Source organism: Anolis sagrei, chromosome 2 (assembly GCF_037176765.1).
Source record: "Anolis sagrei isolate rAnoSag1 chromosome 2, rAnoSag1.mat, whole genome shotgun sequence".
NCBI classification, from domain to species: Eukaryota; Metazoa; Chordata; class Lepidosauria; order Squamata; family Dactyloidae; genus Anolis; species Anolis sagrei.
Window position 1 is genome coordinate 1177203 of NC_090022.1, and position 16724 is coordinate 1193926.

Here is a 16724-nt window from a genome sequence, read left to right on the forward strand (position 1 = left end):
CAAATTACAAAATCAATCCTCCCCCAACCCCACTAGCATTCACATTTGGGTGTATTGGGTATTCATGCCCAGTTTGGTCCAGTGAATGAAAATGCATCCTGCATATCAGATATTTACATTATGATTTACAACTGTAGTAAAATGACTGTTATGAAGTAGCAATGAAAACAATATTATGGTTGGGGGTCACCACCACATGAGGGACTGTATTAAGGGGTCACGGCATTAGGAAGGTTGAGAAACACTGCTGTAGAGAGTCCCTGGTTGAAGCTGCTGCAGGGGCACATTTCATCAGTTGCAGCCACACTGGGCGTCCAGGAACTGTGGAACTTCCTGCAGCTGGTCAGATCAGCTTGAAGGCAGGGGTCTGGGATGCCCTCGACGACAGTTCGTCAATGATGTTTCACCTGCATCTATGGCAAGCATCCTCAGAGGTAGTGAGGATGCTAGCCATAGATGCAGGTGAAACGTCAGGAGAGAATGCCTCTAGAACATGGCCATATAGCCTGAAAAACCCTACAACAACCCAGTGATTCTGGCCATGAAAGCCTTGGACAATACTTTGAATTGTGCTCGGAAGCTAATTAGCAGCCAGTGGTGCTGGTGCAACAGGGGAGTTGTGCGTTCCCTGTACCCCGCTCCTGTCAACAGCCTGGCTACTAAACACATGCTTTAGTCTCCTATTGGATTCATAGGTAGGGCCATAAAATCAAATGCTGCATTTTGCTTCGATGTCATATCTATGTCTCAAGAAAGAACCACGTGATGTTTAACGTATATTACATTGTGGCACGGAAGGACATGAGATGGGGAGTCTTGTCAGTGTTGTGATGTTTATAATGTTTGTCAGTTCTGTTGACCACACAGAAGCCCCATGACCAACAGAAAGTACTGTTTTTTCCGATGGTCTTTGGCAACCCCTCTGACCCCCCTCGCGACCCCCACAGGGGTCCTGACCCCAGGTTGAGAAACACTGATCTGGACTAAACCTGGCATACAGATCCATCATGGCCAACTTAAAATGCCAATGGCGTTTGGGGGAAATTGACAGAGGATGATAGAAGTTACACTTCAGCCACATCTGGATAGTTGTACCGATGCTGAATCTGGTCCAAAGGTGATTGGGAGGGATCCTGGAGACCAGCTAGCCCACCCCTCCTCCCAGACATTCTGCCCAAGAAAGCGCCAAATGAAAGCGAGTCATGGACTGACAGACCAGGAAGGAAGGAAGGAGCGGGAAGCATCTCTTTATTGATGGATTGAGGCGCAGGGAGAGACACGGAGATGAGGGCTGGGTTGCAGAAAGAGGTGGATTTGCAGTTCCTTTCGCCGAAGGAGGGTTGAGTGGGATCCCGAGGGGTGAAGCTCTTCTGAGGTTGGCGGCGGAGGAAGGAAGGAAGGCGCTCTCTTTGCAGGAGGAGGAGGATCTCTACTCCATGAGTCCCACTGGGAGGGAGAAGAGAGAGGGGCCAATTGGAGGCAAAGGGGGAAGGAGGCTCTAGGGGACCCCATATCCCCCCCAAAGGGAGGGGCCTCCCTCTGCCACCAGGGAAGCCCAGGAACCCCTCCACCCCCTCCCACCCTGCCTCCCCCCACAAAGGGGCCCCTTTGGTCCCAGGGCCCTGACTGAGCTGTTGTTGTTGTTGTTGTTGTTGTTGTATGCCCTCCTTCCCTTTCTCATCTGGATGTGTTGGGGAGTGGGCTGGGAGAATGTGGCCCACCAAGGCCAGGGAAGCAAAAGGCCTCATTATGTTCATTATTATATGTAGGTAAAGGTATAGGTTTCCCCTTGATATGAAGCCCAATCGTGGCCAACTTTGAGACTCCGGTGCTCATCTCCATTTCTAAGCCAAAGAGCCGGCGTTGTCCGTAGACACCTCCAAGGTCATGTGGCCACTGGCATGACTGCATGGAGCGCCCTTACCAGAGTGGTACCTATTGATCTACTCCATTTGCATGGTTTCGAACTGCTAGGTTGGCAGAAGCTGGGGCTAGCAACGGGAGCTCATCCCACTCCCAGGAGCTATGGCTACTTGTTTCTACATTGAAAAGGTAAAGGTTTCCCCTTCATAGGGCTTGTTCTCCAGACCCTTGATAATTTTAGGGCGACTAAAATGATCAAGGGTCTGGAGAACAAGCCCTATGAGGAGCAGCTTAAGGAGCTGGGCATGTTAAGCCTGAAGAAGAGAAGGCTGAGAGGAGATATGATGATAGCCATGTATAACTATGTGAGAGAAAGTCACAGGGAGGAGGCATCAGTCTTCCTTTCTACATCCCTGGAGACTAGGACGCAATGGAACAATGGCTTCAAACTCAAGAAAGGAGATTCCATCTGAACATGAGGAAGAACTTCCTGACTGTGAGAGCCGTTCAGCAGTGGAACTCTCTGCCCCGGAGGGAGTGTGGAGGCTCCTTCTTTGGAAGCTTTTAAACAGAGGCTGGATGGCCATCTGTCAGGGATGCTTTGAATGCAATTTTCCTGCTTCTTGGCAGAATGGGGTTGGACTGGATGATGGCCCAGGAGGTCTCTTCCAACTCTAGGATTCTATGATTCTATGACATGATTCTATGACCTGACTCTGGGACTCTGGTGCTCACCTCCATTTCTAAGCCAAAGAGCCGGCATTGTCCCTAGACACCCCCAAGGTCATGTGGCCACTGGCATGACTGCATGGAGCGCTGTTACTTTCCCACTGAAGCGGTACCTATTGATCTACTCACATTTACATGGTTTTGAACTGCTAGGTTGGCAGAAGCTGGGGCTAACAGCAGGAAGTCACACCGCTGCCCAGATTTGGACCTGAAACCTTTCAATCAGCAAGTTCAGCAGCTGAGCAGTTTGACTCACTGTGCCACCAGGGACTCCATTATTCTAAATATTCTGCAGGCCTCATAATTATTATTTATGATGATGATGATGATGATGATGATGATGAAGATGATTATTGATACCGCATTGATTTTTCTCTGCAAAGGAGATTCCTTTCCTGGACCCTCCCCCCCAGAGCTTCCTCTCACCATCCGAAGGGGCAGGGGCTTCAAAGTGGGGGCCCCTCTGTAATGAGAGGCTTTCTCTCTCTGGGAATCCCCCCAATCCAAGCTTTATGCCCCCAAAAGAGAAGAGTGAGCCTTACCTGTGGGAGGGGGCACAGCACAGCCTGGGAAAGAGAGGAAGGAAGGAAGGGGAGAAGGGTCCAGTTAGGGTCAAAGTCTCTTCCCAAAGGAAGCCCCCTTCCTTGAGACCCACACCCTCCACCTACCAAGGCTTTGGAAGGAAGGGGAGAAACAAAAGAAGGGTCTCTCCCAGGAGTGAATGTGAGGTGGGGAGGGGGTTGCACGCTTTGCCCCTGACCTCCCTCCTGACTCCTTTGAAGGTATGGAGTGAGGCAGAGGAGGAGGAGGAGGGCTGTGATGGTGGTCAGGGAGCAGGGCCTTCCTTCTCCGGAGCCCTTTGCCAACAGAGACCCCTCCCCATGACTCTGCCAGCTTCACTCCCAGGTTCACTGGAACATGCACCCCCCACCCCCACCACCACCACCACAAGAGGACAACAACCCAGGGAAGGAGACAGAGCATTGGCCATCTATGATGTTGGGTTTCATCCCTGGACTGCACAAGTCTCCAGCCCTCAAGGAGTAGTTAGCCTAGATAGGATTAGAGTGAGGGATTCCTTCCCCAAATTCCTATGCATGCCCATCCCAGAAGGGTCTTGGTCTCACTCTTCTTCCTTGCCCCATTCTCCTCCCACTTTGAATATTTAGCAATGTGTGGGGTAAGGTAACTTCCCCTATAAATTGCCCTAGATTTGGCCATGTGGTCAGCCTCCATTGCCATCTCTCTGCTTTTGTCTACCTACCAGTAAGGACGCATTTTGCCTTTCTCCAGGCAAAATGTAGCTGCATGGATACTTTTGATATTTTATCCTTTACCTTCCTTAGAAGATGCGTTTAGTGAGCTCCAAGACCCTTTTCTATCGAGAATGGATTTCTTTTTACTTCAATTTTGAACCTCAAGTCCTGTCTCTGCAACCCTGTTCCATCCTGTTGACAGGAACCCATGCTCCTCCCTAAGTCACCAGGCTGCTCCACCTCCCTGGGTTGAGCCTCAGCCACAGAAAGGAGTGCTGGGAGCTGCAGTCCCTAAATAATATCTGACCCCTCTGAGCACCTCTTCTCTTCCAGTGGCCATGGGTGCCCCCTTCTTGAAGAATCCAACACCTTTTGGCCTTGGGTTTCTCAGGTTGCCTTGGATTGGGTCTCCAGAGAAACAAGCCAACATGACCTCTAGTAAGGAGGATACTGGGAAATGCAGCTTAAACACCTGACCAGCCCAAGTTACACTCTACCACTGAGAGGACCCTTCAGGAGTGGTCCACAGGATGCCATGTTCACAGCCTCACCTTTCTTGACGTAGAGGGAGAGCCCCGCAGCTACAAAGACCACCCCCAGGACCAGGCCCACGATCCCAGTCCACATCTTGCTCTTGGCGGCATCCGACTGGGGCCCTGCAGAAGAGGAGGAGGAAGAAGCACAGGCCTGAAAAAGGGGATGGTAGGGTCCCTCCTTCTTTGGCGGCCCCTGAGCAGAGGGCAGGAGGACCTCTCCCAGGCAGAAGTCCCACAGGGTTCCCTCCCTGGGGCTGCCTTTGGTGCTGAGCTTCTTACTCCACTCGATGGAGGCAGGGCTGGCAGAGCTAGCGTGCTCCGCTTGGCAGGTGTAGACGTCTCCCTTCTCCGGCTGCGTCTCCAGCATCACCTGGATCCGGTAAGTCCAGTCTCCGTTGTCCATGATGGGTGTGGTCATCACCATGTCCCCCTTTTCCTCCTTCCCGTTCCTGAACCATCGGACTGTGATCTTGGCCGGGAAAAAGCGGTCTAGGGTGCAGATCAGCATAATGTTGCGGGAGGAGGAGGAGGAGACCCCATAGCCATTGGGAGCGATCTTCATCTTGGGTGGAACTGGAGAAGAAAGAAGCAGAGGAGATGATGGCCAGAACTCACAGTCACGTCACAGAGGAAACCAAGTGAAAGGAGGGAGCTGGGATAGGAATGGTTCAATCTGCCTGCAGGCATGGGATGGAGAACCTGCAGGAGGGCTTGATTCCATCCATTAGGTTGGATCTGTTTGTGTATTGTGCTGGCCTCTCGTGTCTCAGGATCCACGGTTTTTCTGATATGACCTGGGTCTAGTGTGTGATCGCTATGTCCTGATGGCCCCAGGGGGCTCCAGGGGGCCCTTAGGCTTAGCAACTCAGAAGCATCCTAAGACTTTAGAGGAGCTGCTGCTTCACAAGTTGTTCTTCATTTTTTATGTCAACAATGTGTTTGTGTGTGTAGAGCCTCTAAGATAATCAGCTATTCTGCTTAGCACTGCATGCGTGGGGGGGGGGGGGGTCTACCATGTTTAGTCTCTGGATGTGAGTGCCATCTTGGGAAATGCATGGGTAGGTAGGTAGATTTCCTGCACATGAGAAATGGCAGTTAAGGCACCAGGTCCTGCCTGATCTCGGAAGCTAAGCAGGGGCAGCCAGACTCAGCCTTTGGATGGGGGACTAGCAGGGAATCCTGGGGGCTGGAGGCTCCATTTCAGGGGAAGGAGCTGCCAAAGCCTCCTCTGAAGATTGCTGGCCCAAGAAAACCCCCACTGAATTCATGAGGTCACCCATAAGTTGACTGGGCCACATACCCAGGAGAAAGACCATGGGATATAAACTGTTTGTTGGATGAGAAAAATGACCCAGAGGCCCACCTGATCTGTAATGTAAACAGAAGCCAGACCTTTTTGGAGGAACTTTGTGTTCAGAGAACATACTGGACCATCAGAGTTACAGTGGACACTGGTGAAGGCTCCCCATTGAACAGTGTGTTGGGTTTGATCCCTGAACTGTCTACGTCTCTTGTGTCATCAAGTTTCCAAACCTCAATGAGTACCTAGTCTAGAGAGGGATGGGAATTAGAGCTGTTAAACTCAAAAAATAACCCTCACTTGGGGTGATTCCACAAAACCACAGCAGAGTGCCAGAAGCACAGTTTGTAACCAGCAGAAGCTTATGCGCAGCGAGCAAGGATTAGCCTCCATTCCACAGGATGGGACAGGACTGCAGGAGCAAAGCTTCATAGGTTCCAAAATATATATTTATTAAAGTCAAAAGAAATCCATTCTAGATAGAAAAGGTTCTGAGCTTACAAAGGACCTCTTCTAAGGAAGGTAAAAAGGATAAAAATAAGGAAATATTAATGCAGGTACCTCACCACCTCTGAGGATGCTCGCCATAGATGCAGGCGAAACGTCAGGAGAGAATGCCTCTAGAGGGGAATGGAAACCTTGGCAAATTTGAGATGGAAAGGTCTGGTGTGTGGCCCAAGCTGGTGCTGATGAGGGAGAAGGGACCTTCCATGCAAGGGGGGGGGGTCATCCTCCCTCCCTCCCTTCCTCCCTTTCAGGCCTGGACCACACCCAGGAGAGGGACCCCTCCTCCTCCTCCTCCTCCGAGGCTCGCCAGGGTGGAGTCGCCTTGAGGGGGACCCATTGGGTGGGCCACGCTCCCCCTCCCCTCCCCTCCCCTCCCTCCCCTTCCTGGAAAGTCTTGGGATCGTTTCCTCCTCCCAACATCAGCTCTCTTCTCGACCTGCACCGGGGGTGGGGGGTGGGGGTGGGGAGCTCACGTTTCCTGCCGAGGGCGAAGGGGTCGAAGATGCCGTAGTTGTGGCGGCACAAGACGTCCACGTCGGCCTTCGCGGCCTGCAGTATGCCCGGGTCCCGGTTCCACCTGTCCACGTTGGACTCCGCCATGGGCGCGAGGGCCACATACCGGCCCAGGTCGCTGTCGAAGTGGGCGATGTCCTGCCGGTTGTAGATGAAGCGGTACAGGAAGCGCCTCTCCGCCTCGGAGCCGGTCCCGTTGGGGAAGAAGCACTCGGCCCTCCCTTGGTACAGGAAATGGGCTGCGAGAGAGAGGGGGGGGGAGTTTCCTGGGAAGCGCCCTGACGCACTTCAACTTTTTTTTTGTCATGTCAGGAGCGACCTGAGAAACTGCAAGTCGCTTCTGGTGTGAGAGAATTGGCCGCCTGCAAGGACGTTACCCAGGGGATACCCGGATGTTGTGATGTTTTATCATCCTTGTGGGAGGCTTCTCTCATGTCCCCTTCTCATGAGGAGCTGGAGCTGATAGAGGGAGCTCATCCGCCTCTCCCCGGATTCGAACCTGCGACCTGTCGGTCTTCAGTCCTGTCGGCACAAGGGTTTAACCCACTGCGCCACCGGGGGCATGGCATGCCGAAAGCGGGGGAAGGGTCCACTGCGCCCCCGACCTCCCTCCCCCTCCCCCCGGGGAAGGAAGGGGGGAAGGAAGCGAGGGAGGGAGGAGAAGGCGGAGGCTCACCTGGAGGGCCCTCCTCCTCTGCCGCCTCGGCCAAGAGGAGCAGTGACCACAGCCAGGCCGCCCAGGCCCAGCCTCTGCGAGAGGGACCCATCGCCACGACCCCTGCCTGCCTTTTCTCCTCGACGGCGCCGGGAGAGAGCGGACGGAGCTTTCCCGCTGCCTCCTCCAGCTCAGGACGGGGACTTTCTGGGGCGGCTCCGTCGGGGGAAAAGTCCCTGCTCCCGGGCGCCCCTCCTTCCCGGCCAATCAGGTGCAGCGCCGCGCTCGCGTCATCAGTCGCCGGGCAAAGAAGTCCCGAAAAGTTCCCCGACGGACGGAGAGATAGCGCGCTCTGCTCTCCCTTCCGGTGGGAAGAAGGAGCGAGCGAGTTAGGGTGGGGGTGAGTGGGGGCTCTACTTCCTCCGCCCAGGAGAGGACTGGCTCTCAAGGCACCCCTCCGTCCCTCCCGCCACCTTCCCGCGGGGCTCCTTCCTGGAAACGTCTGCCCGGCAACAGGCGGGTCAACACCGGGCCTTTTCGCCATTGGCTGGGCCGTGGCGGGAGGGGCGGGGCGGGGCGGAGGCGCTGGTCTCCCCCCCCCCCCTCGGGGTCAGTGCGCCCAGCAGCAGAGGCCCGAGGGAGCGAGCATGGCGGTCCCGGCTGTTCCCCGCGCGCTGCCCGCGCCCCTCGCCCTCGTGGGCGCCCTCCTCCTCCTCGCCCTCTCTCGCCCGACCACCGTCGCCGCGGAAAGTGAGATCCCGAGAAGGAGGGCTGGGGAGGGGAGGGAGGGAGGAGGGGGCACGGGGGAGGGGGACTGGGAGTGGGTCTGCCTGGCTGGCTGCCCCTCTCCGCCAAGAGCGCTCCCCACAACCCACCTGCGGCTTCTCCTTCTTCTCGCAGAGGAAGCCAACTACGTGGAGCTGATCTTCTTCCAGGAGAGCTTCCCGGAGCCCAAGGTGGAGGCGGAGGCGGGCGCGTACCTGCAGGAATTCGAGGGCGAGGCCCTCTTCCAGGTGGACTGGGCCCGGAAGACCACCTCCTGGAACCTCCCCGAACTCGCCCACTTCGGCTCTTTCGAGGCCGCGCTGGCCCTGGGCAGACTCTCCCTGGCCAAGAACAACGTGGAGGCCTTAATGAAGCTCAGCAACGGGACGCGCGGCCAGAACGGTACAGGCCTGCCCCCTCCCCGTCGGGCCCCCTTCTTGGAGGAGAGGCCGGCCTTTCTTATTATCCACCCCTCCCGGGAACTGTGTGAGAGAATCCCTCTCTCCTTCTCATCCAGCACAAGGCCTTCTTCAATCATGGCCAGGAGGTTTCTCTGTCGAGAGAGGGACACCACCAACCTGTAACTGGGTTCTTGAAGGTTTTGAAGGCTGTTCTAGAAGCAGCATTCTCTCCAGACCTTTCACCTGCATCTGTGGCAAGCACCCTCAGAGGTTGTGAGGATGCCTGCCACAGAGAGGAGAGAATGCTGCTTCTAGAACATGGCCACCCAACCCGGAAAACCTACAGCAACCCAGTGATTCCGGCCATGAAAGCCTTCAACAATACAACCTGTAAGTCCACAACGGAAGTGGATGCCCACACTCTAAACTCCTGGCCATGCCTTCTGCTGGGTTCAGATCAGTGGCATCAGTTTGAAATGGTCAGGGGAGACGAGGCCTGTATACTCTCCCTCCGTTTACACAGCATCTCCCTCTGCAAATACGTTCTGCCCTGGTGTTCCTCACAAACCCTGGAGATGCTGAAGCTTACCTGCTAAGCATTATTTCATAAGGATGCAAGGTTAATAAATATCAGCTGATTTTTGCAAATAGGCTCAAATTAAGCTGCTGAGCTTGTTGATCGAAAGGTCGCAGGTTCGATTCCGGGAAGCAGCGTGAGCTTCCGCTGTCAGCCCTAGCTTCTGTCAACCTAGCAGTTCGAAAACATGCAAATGTGAGTAGATCAATAGGTACCGCTCCGGCGGGAAGGTAACGGCGCTCCATGCAGTCATGCCAGCCACATGACCTTGGAGGTGTCTACGGACAACGCTGGCTCTTCGGCTTAGAAATGGAGATGAGCACCACACCCCAGAGTCAGACATGACTGGACTTAATGTCAGGGGACTACCTTTACCTAAGAAGCTTAGAGGGAGGCCTGGTGGTGCAGCAGGTTGAACTGCTGAGCTGCTGAACTTGCTGACAAAAAAGTTGTTGGGTTTCATCCCTGACTGTACAGGTTTCCAGCCCTCAATGAGTAGTGAGCCTAGATAGATTGTTGTTGTTCGTTCAGTCACTTCCAACTTTTTCGTGACCTTCTGGACCATTCCAGGCCAGAGCTCCTTGTTGGCCTTGGCCACCCCCAGGGGCTCCTTCAGAGTCAAGTCAGTCCCTTCAAGGGTCCCACCCACCCACTTGCCCTTGTTTGGCCCCTCTTCCTTTTCCCTTCCCTTTCCCCCAGCATCACTGTCTTCTCCAGGCTTTCCTGTCTCCCCATGATGTAGCCAAAGGACTTCCTCTTTGCCTCTCATCTCCTTCCCTGTCATAAGCAGCTGGGCTTTCTTTCCTGGTGGATGGACAGGTTGGATCTTCTCAAGGTCCAAGGCACTCTCAGAACTTTCCTCCAACACCACAGTTAGAATGAGGGATTCCTTCCCAAATTCCCTGTGTATGCCTACCTCAAGAAGGGGCTCAGAAGGGATGTCGTCTTACTCCTCCTGCATGTCACTATCGCCTCTCCTTTGAAAACTTAGCAATGCGATCTCTTCAAGAAAGAATACAAGATGACCGGGGGGGGGGGGGGAGTATAAGACAACCCCCCAACTTTTGCTGATAAAATACAAAGTTAGGGATATACGTGGCGTTTAAGACTACCCCTCTCTTCAAAGACTATGTCCCATGGCCCCCGCCCCTCACTGTTCAAGGACCGTCTTGCTCTCGCTGTTTATTTATTATTATTTATTTATTTATTAACTTTATTTGTACCCCGCTAGCATCTCCCAAAGGACTCGATGCGGCTTACACGGGCCGAAGCCACAAAACACAATACAATAGAAAACATAACACAGCGATAAACAAAGCAAATCAAATAATTAAGCAAAATAACCACAATGACAATACATCAAGACACTATTAAAACTGGTTCGGCCAGCGCAATGGGGTACAGGGTTAAAAGTGCTGAGATGGCAGGAGGAACGTAGGATTAAAGTGTGGTGTGCAGCAATGTTAGTTGTGCTAAAGTGCATCTAGGACTTGGGATGGGGATTCCTAATCTGCGAAGGCACATCGGAACAGCCAAGTTTTTAGGTTCCTTCTGAAAACTGCTAGAGTAGGGGCCTGACGAAGCTCTTTTGGAAGGGCATTCCAAAGTCGGGGGGCCGCCACAGAGAAGGCCCTGTCCCGCGTCCCCACCAAGCGCGCTTGGGACGTAGGTGGGATAACGAGCAGGGCCTCCCCAGATGACCGGAGCGAGCGTGTGGGTTCGTAGATGGAAATGCGGTCACGCAGGTAGGGTGGTCCCAAACCGTTCAGGGCTTTGTAGGTGAGCACCTGCACCTTGAATTGGGCTCGGAAAATAAATGGCAGCCAGTGGAGCTCCTTGAACAAGAGGGTTGACCTCTCTTGATAATGAGCTCCAGTTAGCATCCTGGCTGCTGCCCGCTGGACCAATTGTAGTTTCCGAGCCGTCTTCAAGGGCAGCCCCACGTAGAGCGCATTGCAGTAATCCATTCTAGAGGTGACCAAGGCGTGGACCACCCCGGCCAGATCCGCCTTCACAAGGTACGGTCGCAGCTGGCGCACAAGTCTCAGTTGTGCAAAGGCCCTCCCGGATACCGCCGACACCTGAGCCTCAAGTGTAAGCGAAGAATCCAAGAGGACACCCAAACTGCGGACCTGTGGCTTCAGGGGGAGTGTAACCCCGTCCAACACAGGTTGCCACCCTATACCCCGATCCGGTTTACGATCGACCAGGAGGACCTCTGTCTTGTCGGGATTGATCTTCAGCTTGTTCTTCCTCATCCAGATCGACACAGCGGCCAGGCACTCGTCCAGCACCCGAGAAGCCTCCTTGGAATTAGGTGGAAAGGAGTAGTAGAGTTGTGTGTCATCCGCATAGAGATGGCACCCAACTCCAAAACTCCGGATGACCTCTCCCAGCGGTTTCATGTAGATGTTGAAGAGCATGGGCGACAAGATAGATCCTTGCGGGACCCCACAGGTCAAAGGCCAGGGGTCCGAGCAGGCGTCTCCCAGCTTCACCATCTGGGTGCGTCCCTCCAGGAAGGACTGGAGCCACGACAGAACCGTGCCCCCAAGGCCCATCCCAGAGAGACGACCCAGAAGGATACCATGATCGATGGTATCGAAAGCCGCTGAGATGTCCAAGAGAACCAGCAGAGTCACACTCCCCCTGTCCAGCTCTCTGCGGAGGTCATCCACCAAGGCGACCAAGGCTGTCTCGGTGCCATGGCCAGGCCTGAAACCAGACTGTGCCTGATCTAGGTAGTTGGTATCGTCTAGGAAGCCCTGGAGCTGCGAGGCGACCACCCGCTCCAGCACCTTACCCAAGAAAGGGAGGTTGGAGACTGGTCTGTAGTTATTCAGCACCGTGGAGTCAAGGGAAGCTTTTTTGAGGAGTGGACGAACCACTGCCTGTTTCAAACCAGATGGAAAAATCCCTTGCTCCAACGATGCATTGACAATCAATACAAACCAGTCAACCAACCCCTCCCTGGCTGATTTAATGAGCCAAGATGGGCATGGGTCTAGAGGTGAGGTGGTCGCCCTCACAGCCCCAAGAACCCCCTCTACGGTTTCAGGAAGAACAAGCCTAAAAGAATCCCACAAAATTGGACAAGCAGGTACCTCCGTCACCTCTTCAGGCACTGCGATGGAATTGGAGTCGAGCTCGAGGCGTATCTGGGCGACTTTATCTGCAAAATGGTGTGCGAAATCGCGACACCGAGCTGCGGGGTCGTCAGGGACCCCCTCCACCGCAGGTGGGTGGAGGAGTTCTCCCACGACCCGAAACAGCTCCGATGATCTATTTGCTGCAGATGCTATACGAGCGGTCGTGAATGACTTCCTGGCCGCCCGTATGGCCACGGAGTATGCCTTAAGAGAGGCTCTAGCCCGTGTTCGATCAGATACATCTCGAGATTTCCTCCATTTGCGCTCTAGCCCCCTTCTCGTGTGCTTCATCACAGCCAGCTCCTCGGTGAACCAAGGAGATGGCCTGTCACGACGCAACGAGATGGGGCGTTCGGGTGCGATCATATCTAACGCCCTGGCCATCTCCCCGTTATAGAGAGTTACCAAGGCGTCGATAGAATCGCCAGGCTCCAAGGCAGGAAGAACCCTAAGATTCCTCAGGAATCCATCCGGATCCTCTCTGTTTACCTCCTCTGAAGGCCACTGGGCTTGCCTAGGCCCAAGGAAGTGCCTCCAGATGCCGACTCCAAGCAGTGCTAGGCAACGGCGTGCCTTGGATGTGCTCCCAGGGGCATGCTGGGAGCAGTAGTTCCCCGACTCCTACTGCTCCCAGCATGCCTCTGGGAGCACATCCAAGGCACACCATCATCCAGCGCTGCTTGGAGTCGACGTCTGGAGGCATTTCCTTGGGCCTAGGCAAGCCTTCAGAGGAGGTAAGCAGCAAGGGCAGAGGAGGTCCTTGAATGAAGGGAAAGGGAAAGCCCAGCGGTCTCCGTGCCAATGCAGCCTGCCACTCCTCCTCCCCATGCAGTCATGCCAGTGGCCACATGACCTTGGAGGTGCCTACTGACAATGCCAGCTCTTCAGCTTAGAGGTGGAGATGAGTACCACCCCTCAGAGTCAGACATGACAAGACTTAATGACAGGGGAAACTTTTAGCTTAAGAACCTTTGCTCTTGCTTGCCTCCCGTTGCCAGCTGCCCCTTCGGCCAAGGTGTACACTGAGGATCCCGTGGAGATGGGGGACCCCAACGTCCTCATCTGCTTTGTGGACCTGTTCTTCCCTCCGGTGCTGAACATGACCTGGTTGAAGAACGGGGAGGTGGTCTCTGAGGGGGTGAAGGAGACGGGCTTCCTCCCCAGCGAAGACAACGCCTTCTCCAAGTTCTCCTACCTGCCCTTCGTCCCAGAAGACGGAGACTTCTACACTTGCCGAGTGGAGCACTGGGGGCTGGAAGGGCCCCTGACCACAATCTGGGGTAAGTCAGCAGGTTTGGCACTGCTTGGTCTTGTTATGGAGATAGGGAGATGCTGGACACAACTTTCCCCTCCTTTCAGAATTGGGTTTCTTTTTAGTTTAAGGTTTTGCTTAAGGTTAAGTGGTGATTTTCAGGACAAGAAAGGGGGAAAAGTTGTTGTGGGGCGAACATAGCCCTAGCTTCACATTCTGCTGGGTCCAAAGTCCCCTGGACCCAACAGAGAGTCAATGTGAAGACCATTTTGGTGATATATAGGGTGACACATTTCCTCCCACTCATCTTTGAACTCCAGCCTGCCCTTTCAAATGTGTTGTTGTTGTTGTTGTTGTTGTGTGACTTCCCTTCATTTCTGGCTTATGGTGACCCTATCATGGAGTTTCAAGGAGCTGATACTCTGTCACTCTCAAAGGCCATCCCTTGGGTTTCCATGACCAAGCCTGGTCTCTGGAGCTGTAGTCCAACACAAGCTACTGCAGCACTTCCTAGGACCAAAGAGTTGGAAGAGACCACAGGGGCGACCCTATTCAACCGCACAGGCTCATAGTTAATGCAGAACAAAACTAGGATTGTCAAATGCCCTACCAACTTATATGTGTCCAGAGGAGGGCGACTAAAATGATCAAGGGTCTGGAGAACAAGCCCTATGAGGAGCGGCTTAGGGAACTGGGCATGTTTAGCCTGAAGAAGAGAAGGCTGAGAGGAGATATGATAGCCATGTATCAATATGTGAGAGGAAGCTACAGGGAGGAGGAGGGAGCAAGCTTGTTTTCTGCTTCCCTGGAGACTAGGACGCGGAACAATGGCTTCAAACTACAAGAGAGGAGATTCCATCTGAACATCAGGAAGAACTTCCTGACTGTGAGAGCCGTTCAGCAGTGGAACTCTCTGCCCCAGAGTGTGGTGGAGGCTCCTTCTTTGGAAGCTTTTAAGCAGAGGCTGGATGGCCATCTGCCAGGGGTGATTTGAATGCAATATTCCTGCTTCTTGGCAGAATGGGGTTGGACTGGATGGCCCATGAGGTCTCTTCCAACTCTTTGATTCTATGATTCTATGATTCTATATCTATCTGCTGGAATTTTGGGTGACTGTAAACTCCCAACTTGCATCTGAACTGAGAAAATGATATGCACTAATATCATGGAGACATATTGTATAGTAAAAGTAATGCCTGTTGCCCCTGAACTGGCAGCCCAAGTCGGATGACACCCAGGTGTTGCAGCACCACAAAGACCCTCAAGTTTTGCTTAAGGGATGTTTTGGTGGAGGGCCGCCTCTTTCAGGAGACCCTCCTTTGGCAGATAGACACTCGCAGGCCAGGAAGGGAGGGATGCGCTGAGTGGAAGAAAGGCAACAAGCCAACCAAAGGGAACAACTACCACTGGCTTGATACTTGACCATTGACAGATGGTCAAGTTCTGTGTGATAGCGTAGGTGAGTTGAGTAACAGATCTATAGTGGGGTGAGGGATTGAGTGGGTGGGAGGGGTGTAGGTACTTTGGTTCTTTCCTCAACCCACCTTCTCCTGTTCCACTCGCAGAGTCCAAGGGGCCCACTCCCCTCCCGGAGACGGCCGAGAACGTGCTCTGCGGTCTGGGCCTGGCCATCGGCATCCTGGGCATCGTCGTGGGCACCATCCTCTTCTTCAAGGCCATGGGGATGACCGAGCACAACAGCCGCAGCAGACGGAGAGGCGTCCAGTGAGTCCAGACTGTTTTGCATCAGCAACACAGCTGAATTGATAAGCAATGGCCTAGCATCTCCCCCAATGGAAATAACTTTGCAATGGAGGGAGTGGGGGCAAGGAGGCTTTCCTTGGGAGGGGGATTGGAGTCTTGGGATCTATCCTGACTTTGAGCCCCACTGGGACCCTACCTGCTCCAGGGATACGTCAGGGAATCTATACTCCAAATGTACATTGTATCCTTCTCAATCATCTTAACCTTTTTCCTTCCTCAGGTGAGAAAAAGGGCTCCTTTCCCTGCACCTGCCTCCGCAATGACCTCTCGCTATCACATCCAAGGCCAGCTTCCCTGCTGCCATCAGCCTCAAGAGCCCCCCATTTGCTCTCTCCTGACTCCCCCATAGAACCCCACTGGGGACCCAAACCAAAGAGACTGGGTGCAACCTGATCAGTGCTCCACCAATACCCATCCATCCACCTGGCAACCAGTAACGTATGTGATGGCTGAGATTGGTTGCTCTTCTTGTGTGCCTTCAAGTTGTTTCTGAGTTTGCTTCGCCTTTTGAGCAAAGTTTCCTCAGAGGAGGTTTGTCCTTGCCTTCCTCTGAGTCTGAGAGAGTGTGACTTGCCCAGGGCCACATAGTGGTCTTCCATGGCCGAGTGGGATCCAGACCATGGTCTCCCAATGCCCATTAATACCTCCTTCCAGGCCTTTGGGAGAGGGCCTTTCCCAGTTCTGCGTATCCCTGAGGGAACTCTCTCCTCTAATTCAACCAGAAGGAGAAGGAGACACCCAGCTGATTTGGTGAAGTTAGAGTTGCAGAGAGACCCTAAAATCTCTAGAGCTTTTGCCTCCTATGACTCTTCCAGACTGATTTTGCAAAATCCTAACCTTGCCTATTATGCATGTGTTTTAAAATCAAGAGCTTTAATGGCATACTACTTACCATCTATACTGTTTTTAAATCTGTTAGATGGCTTTTACTGTGCACCTTTGGGTAAACAGGTGGTGAATAAATAAATACATAGTTGGATTTGGGAGTTCCAGCTTTGTTTACTTGTTTATGCTGCGACACAAAGTCATATAGTGAGGAAACGTGGTTCTTGCCAAACACAATTGATCCATTGGGGAGGGAACAGGTGCAATTCAGTCGTGCCCCATTGATGGGGGTCAGGGGACAGGTGGGGTCCCCACAGAGACGAGAGTTGTGCAATACTTGCTTCAAGATGGACCGGGAATGAGATGCCAAATGGGATCAGGGAGGACATACAACAGACTCCTAGAGCAGCAGCAAAGCAAAACAGCACATTAAGCGTTCACTACATACAACTTCCATCTCTCTTCGTGTGACAATTGCATCATGCATTCATAGCACATTGTAGACTTTGATCCAGACTGGCAGGAGACCTAAATATCTGGAGGGTCCAACAATGTGAGGCAATGTATTGTTGAAGGCTTTCATGGCCAGAATCACTGGGTTGTAGAAGGTTCTTTGGGATGTATGGCCATGT

At 53.5% G+C, this 16724-nt stretch overlaps 3 protein-coding genes across 3 annotated transcripts in view; 1 reads left to right on the top strand and 2 right to left on the bottom strand.

The window, feature by feature from the left end:
- Positions 1-16724, bottom strand: part of LOC132765349 (bromodomain-containing protein 2) — a 463888-nt gene that overhangs the window by 102737 nt on the left and 344427 nt on the right. The gene's annotated exons all lie outside the window — the stretch shown is intronic.
- Positions 1232-7658, bottom strand: LOC137096237 (H-2 class II histocompatibility antigen, E-S beta chain-like). The gene is made up of 6 exons (XM_067464985.1): positions 7381-7658; positions 6665-6943; positions 4664-4957; positions 4400-4504; positions 3135-3158; positions 1232-1446 (listed from the first exon to the last, which is right to left on the bottom strand). The coding sequence occupies exons 1-6, from the start codon at positions 7469-7471 to the stop codon at positions 1430-1432; spliced, it is 810 nt and encodes a 269-aa protein (XP_067321086.1). The 5' UTR covers positions 7472-7658; the 3' UTR covers positions 1232-1429.
- LOC137096236 (RLA class II histocompatibility antigen, DP alpha-1 chain-like) lies at positions 8000-16253 on the top strand. The gene is made up of 5 exons (XM_067464984.1): positions 8000-8109; positions 8260-8526; positions 13250-13531; positions 15069-15228; positions 15488-16253. The coding sequence occupies exons 1-5, from the start codon at positions 8007-8009 to the stop codon at positions 15489-15491; spliced, it is 816 nt and encodes a 271-aa protein (XP_067321085.1). The 5' UTR covers positions 8000-8006; the 3' UTR covers positions 15492-16253.

Excerpts from the sequence above, each read along its gene's own strand:
- LOC137096237 (XM_067464985.1), bottom strand. The coding sequence starts at position 7,471 with ATGGGTCCCTCTCGCAGAGGCTGGGCCTGGGCGGCCTGGCTGTGGTCA. Across the intron at positions 4,958-6,664 it reads CTTCGCCCTCGGCAGGAAAC|TTCCACCCAAGATGAAGATC; the intron begins GTGAGCTCCCCA and ends TTTCTTCTCCAG. Across the intron at positions 3,159-4,399 it reads CTCCCTCTACGTCAAGAAAG|GCTGTGCTGTGCCCCCTCCC; the intron begins GTGAGGCTGTGA and ends TCTCTTTCCCAG.
- LOC137096236 (XM_067464984.1), top strand. The coding sequence starts at position 8,007 with ATGGCGGTCCCGGCTGTTCCCCGCGCGCTGCCCGCGCCCCTCGCCCTC. Across the intron at positions 8,110-8,259 it reads GACCACCGTCGCCGCGGAAA|AGGAAGCCAACTACGTGGAG; the intron begins GTGAGATCCCGA and ends TTCTTCTCGCAG. Across the intron at positions 8,527-13,249 it reads CGGGACGCGCGGCCAGAACG|CTGCCCCTTCGGCCAAGGTG; the intron begins GTACAGGCCTGC and ends TCCCGTTGCCAG.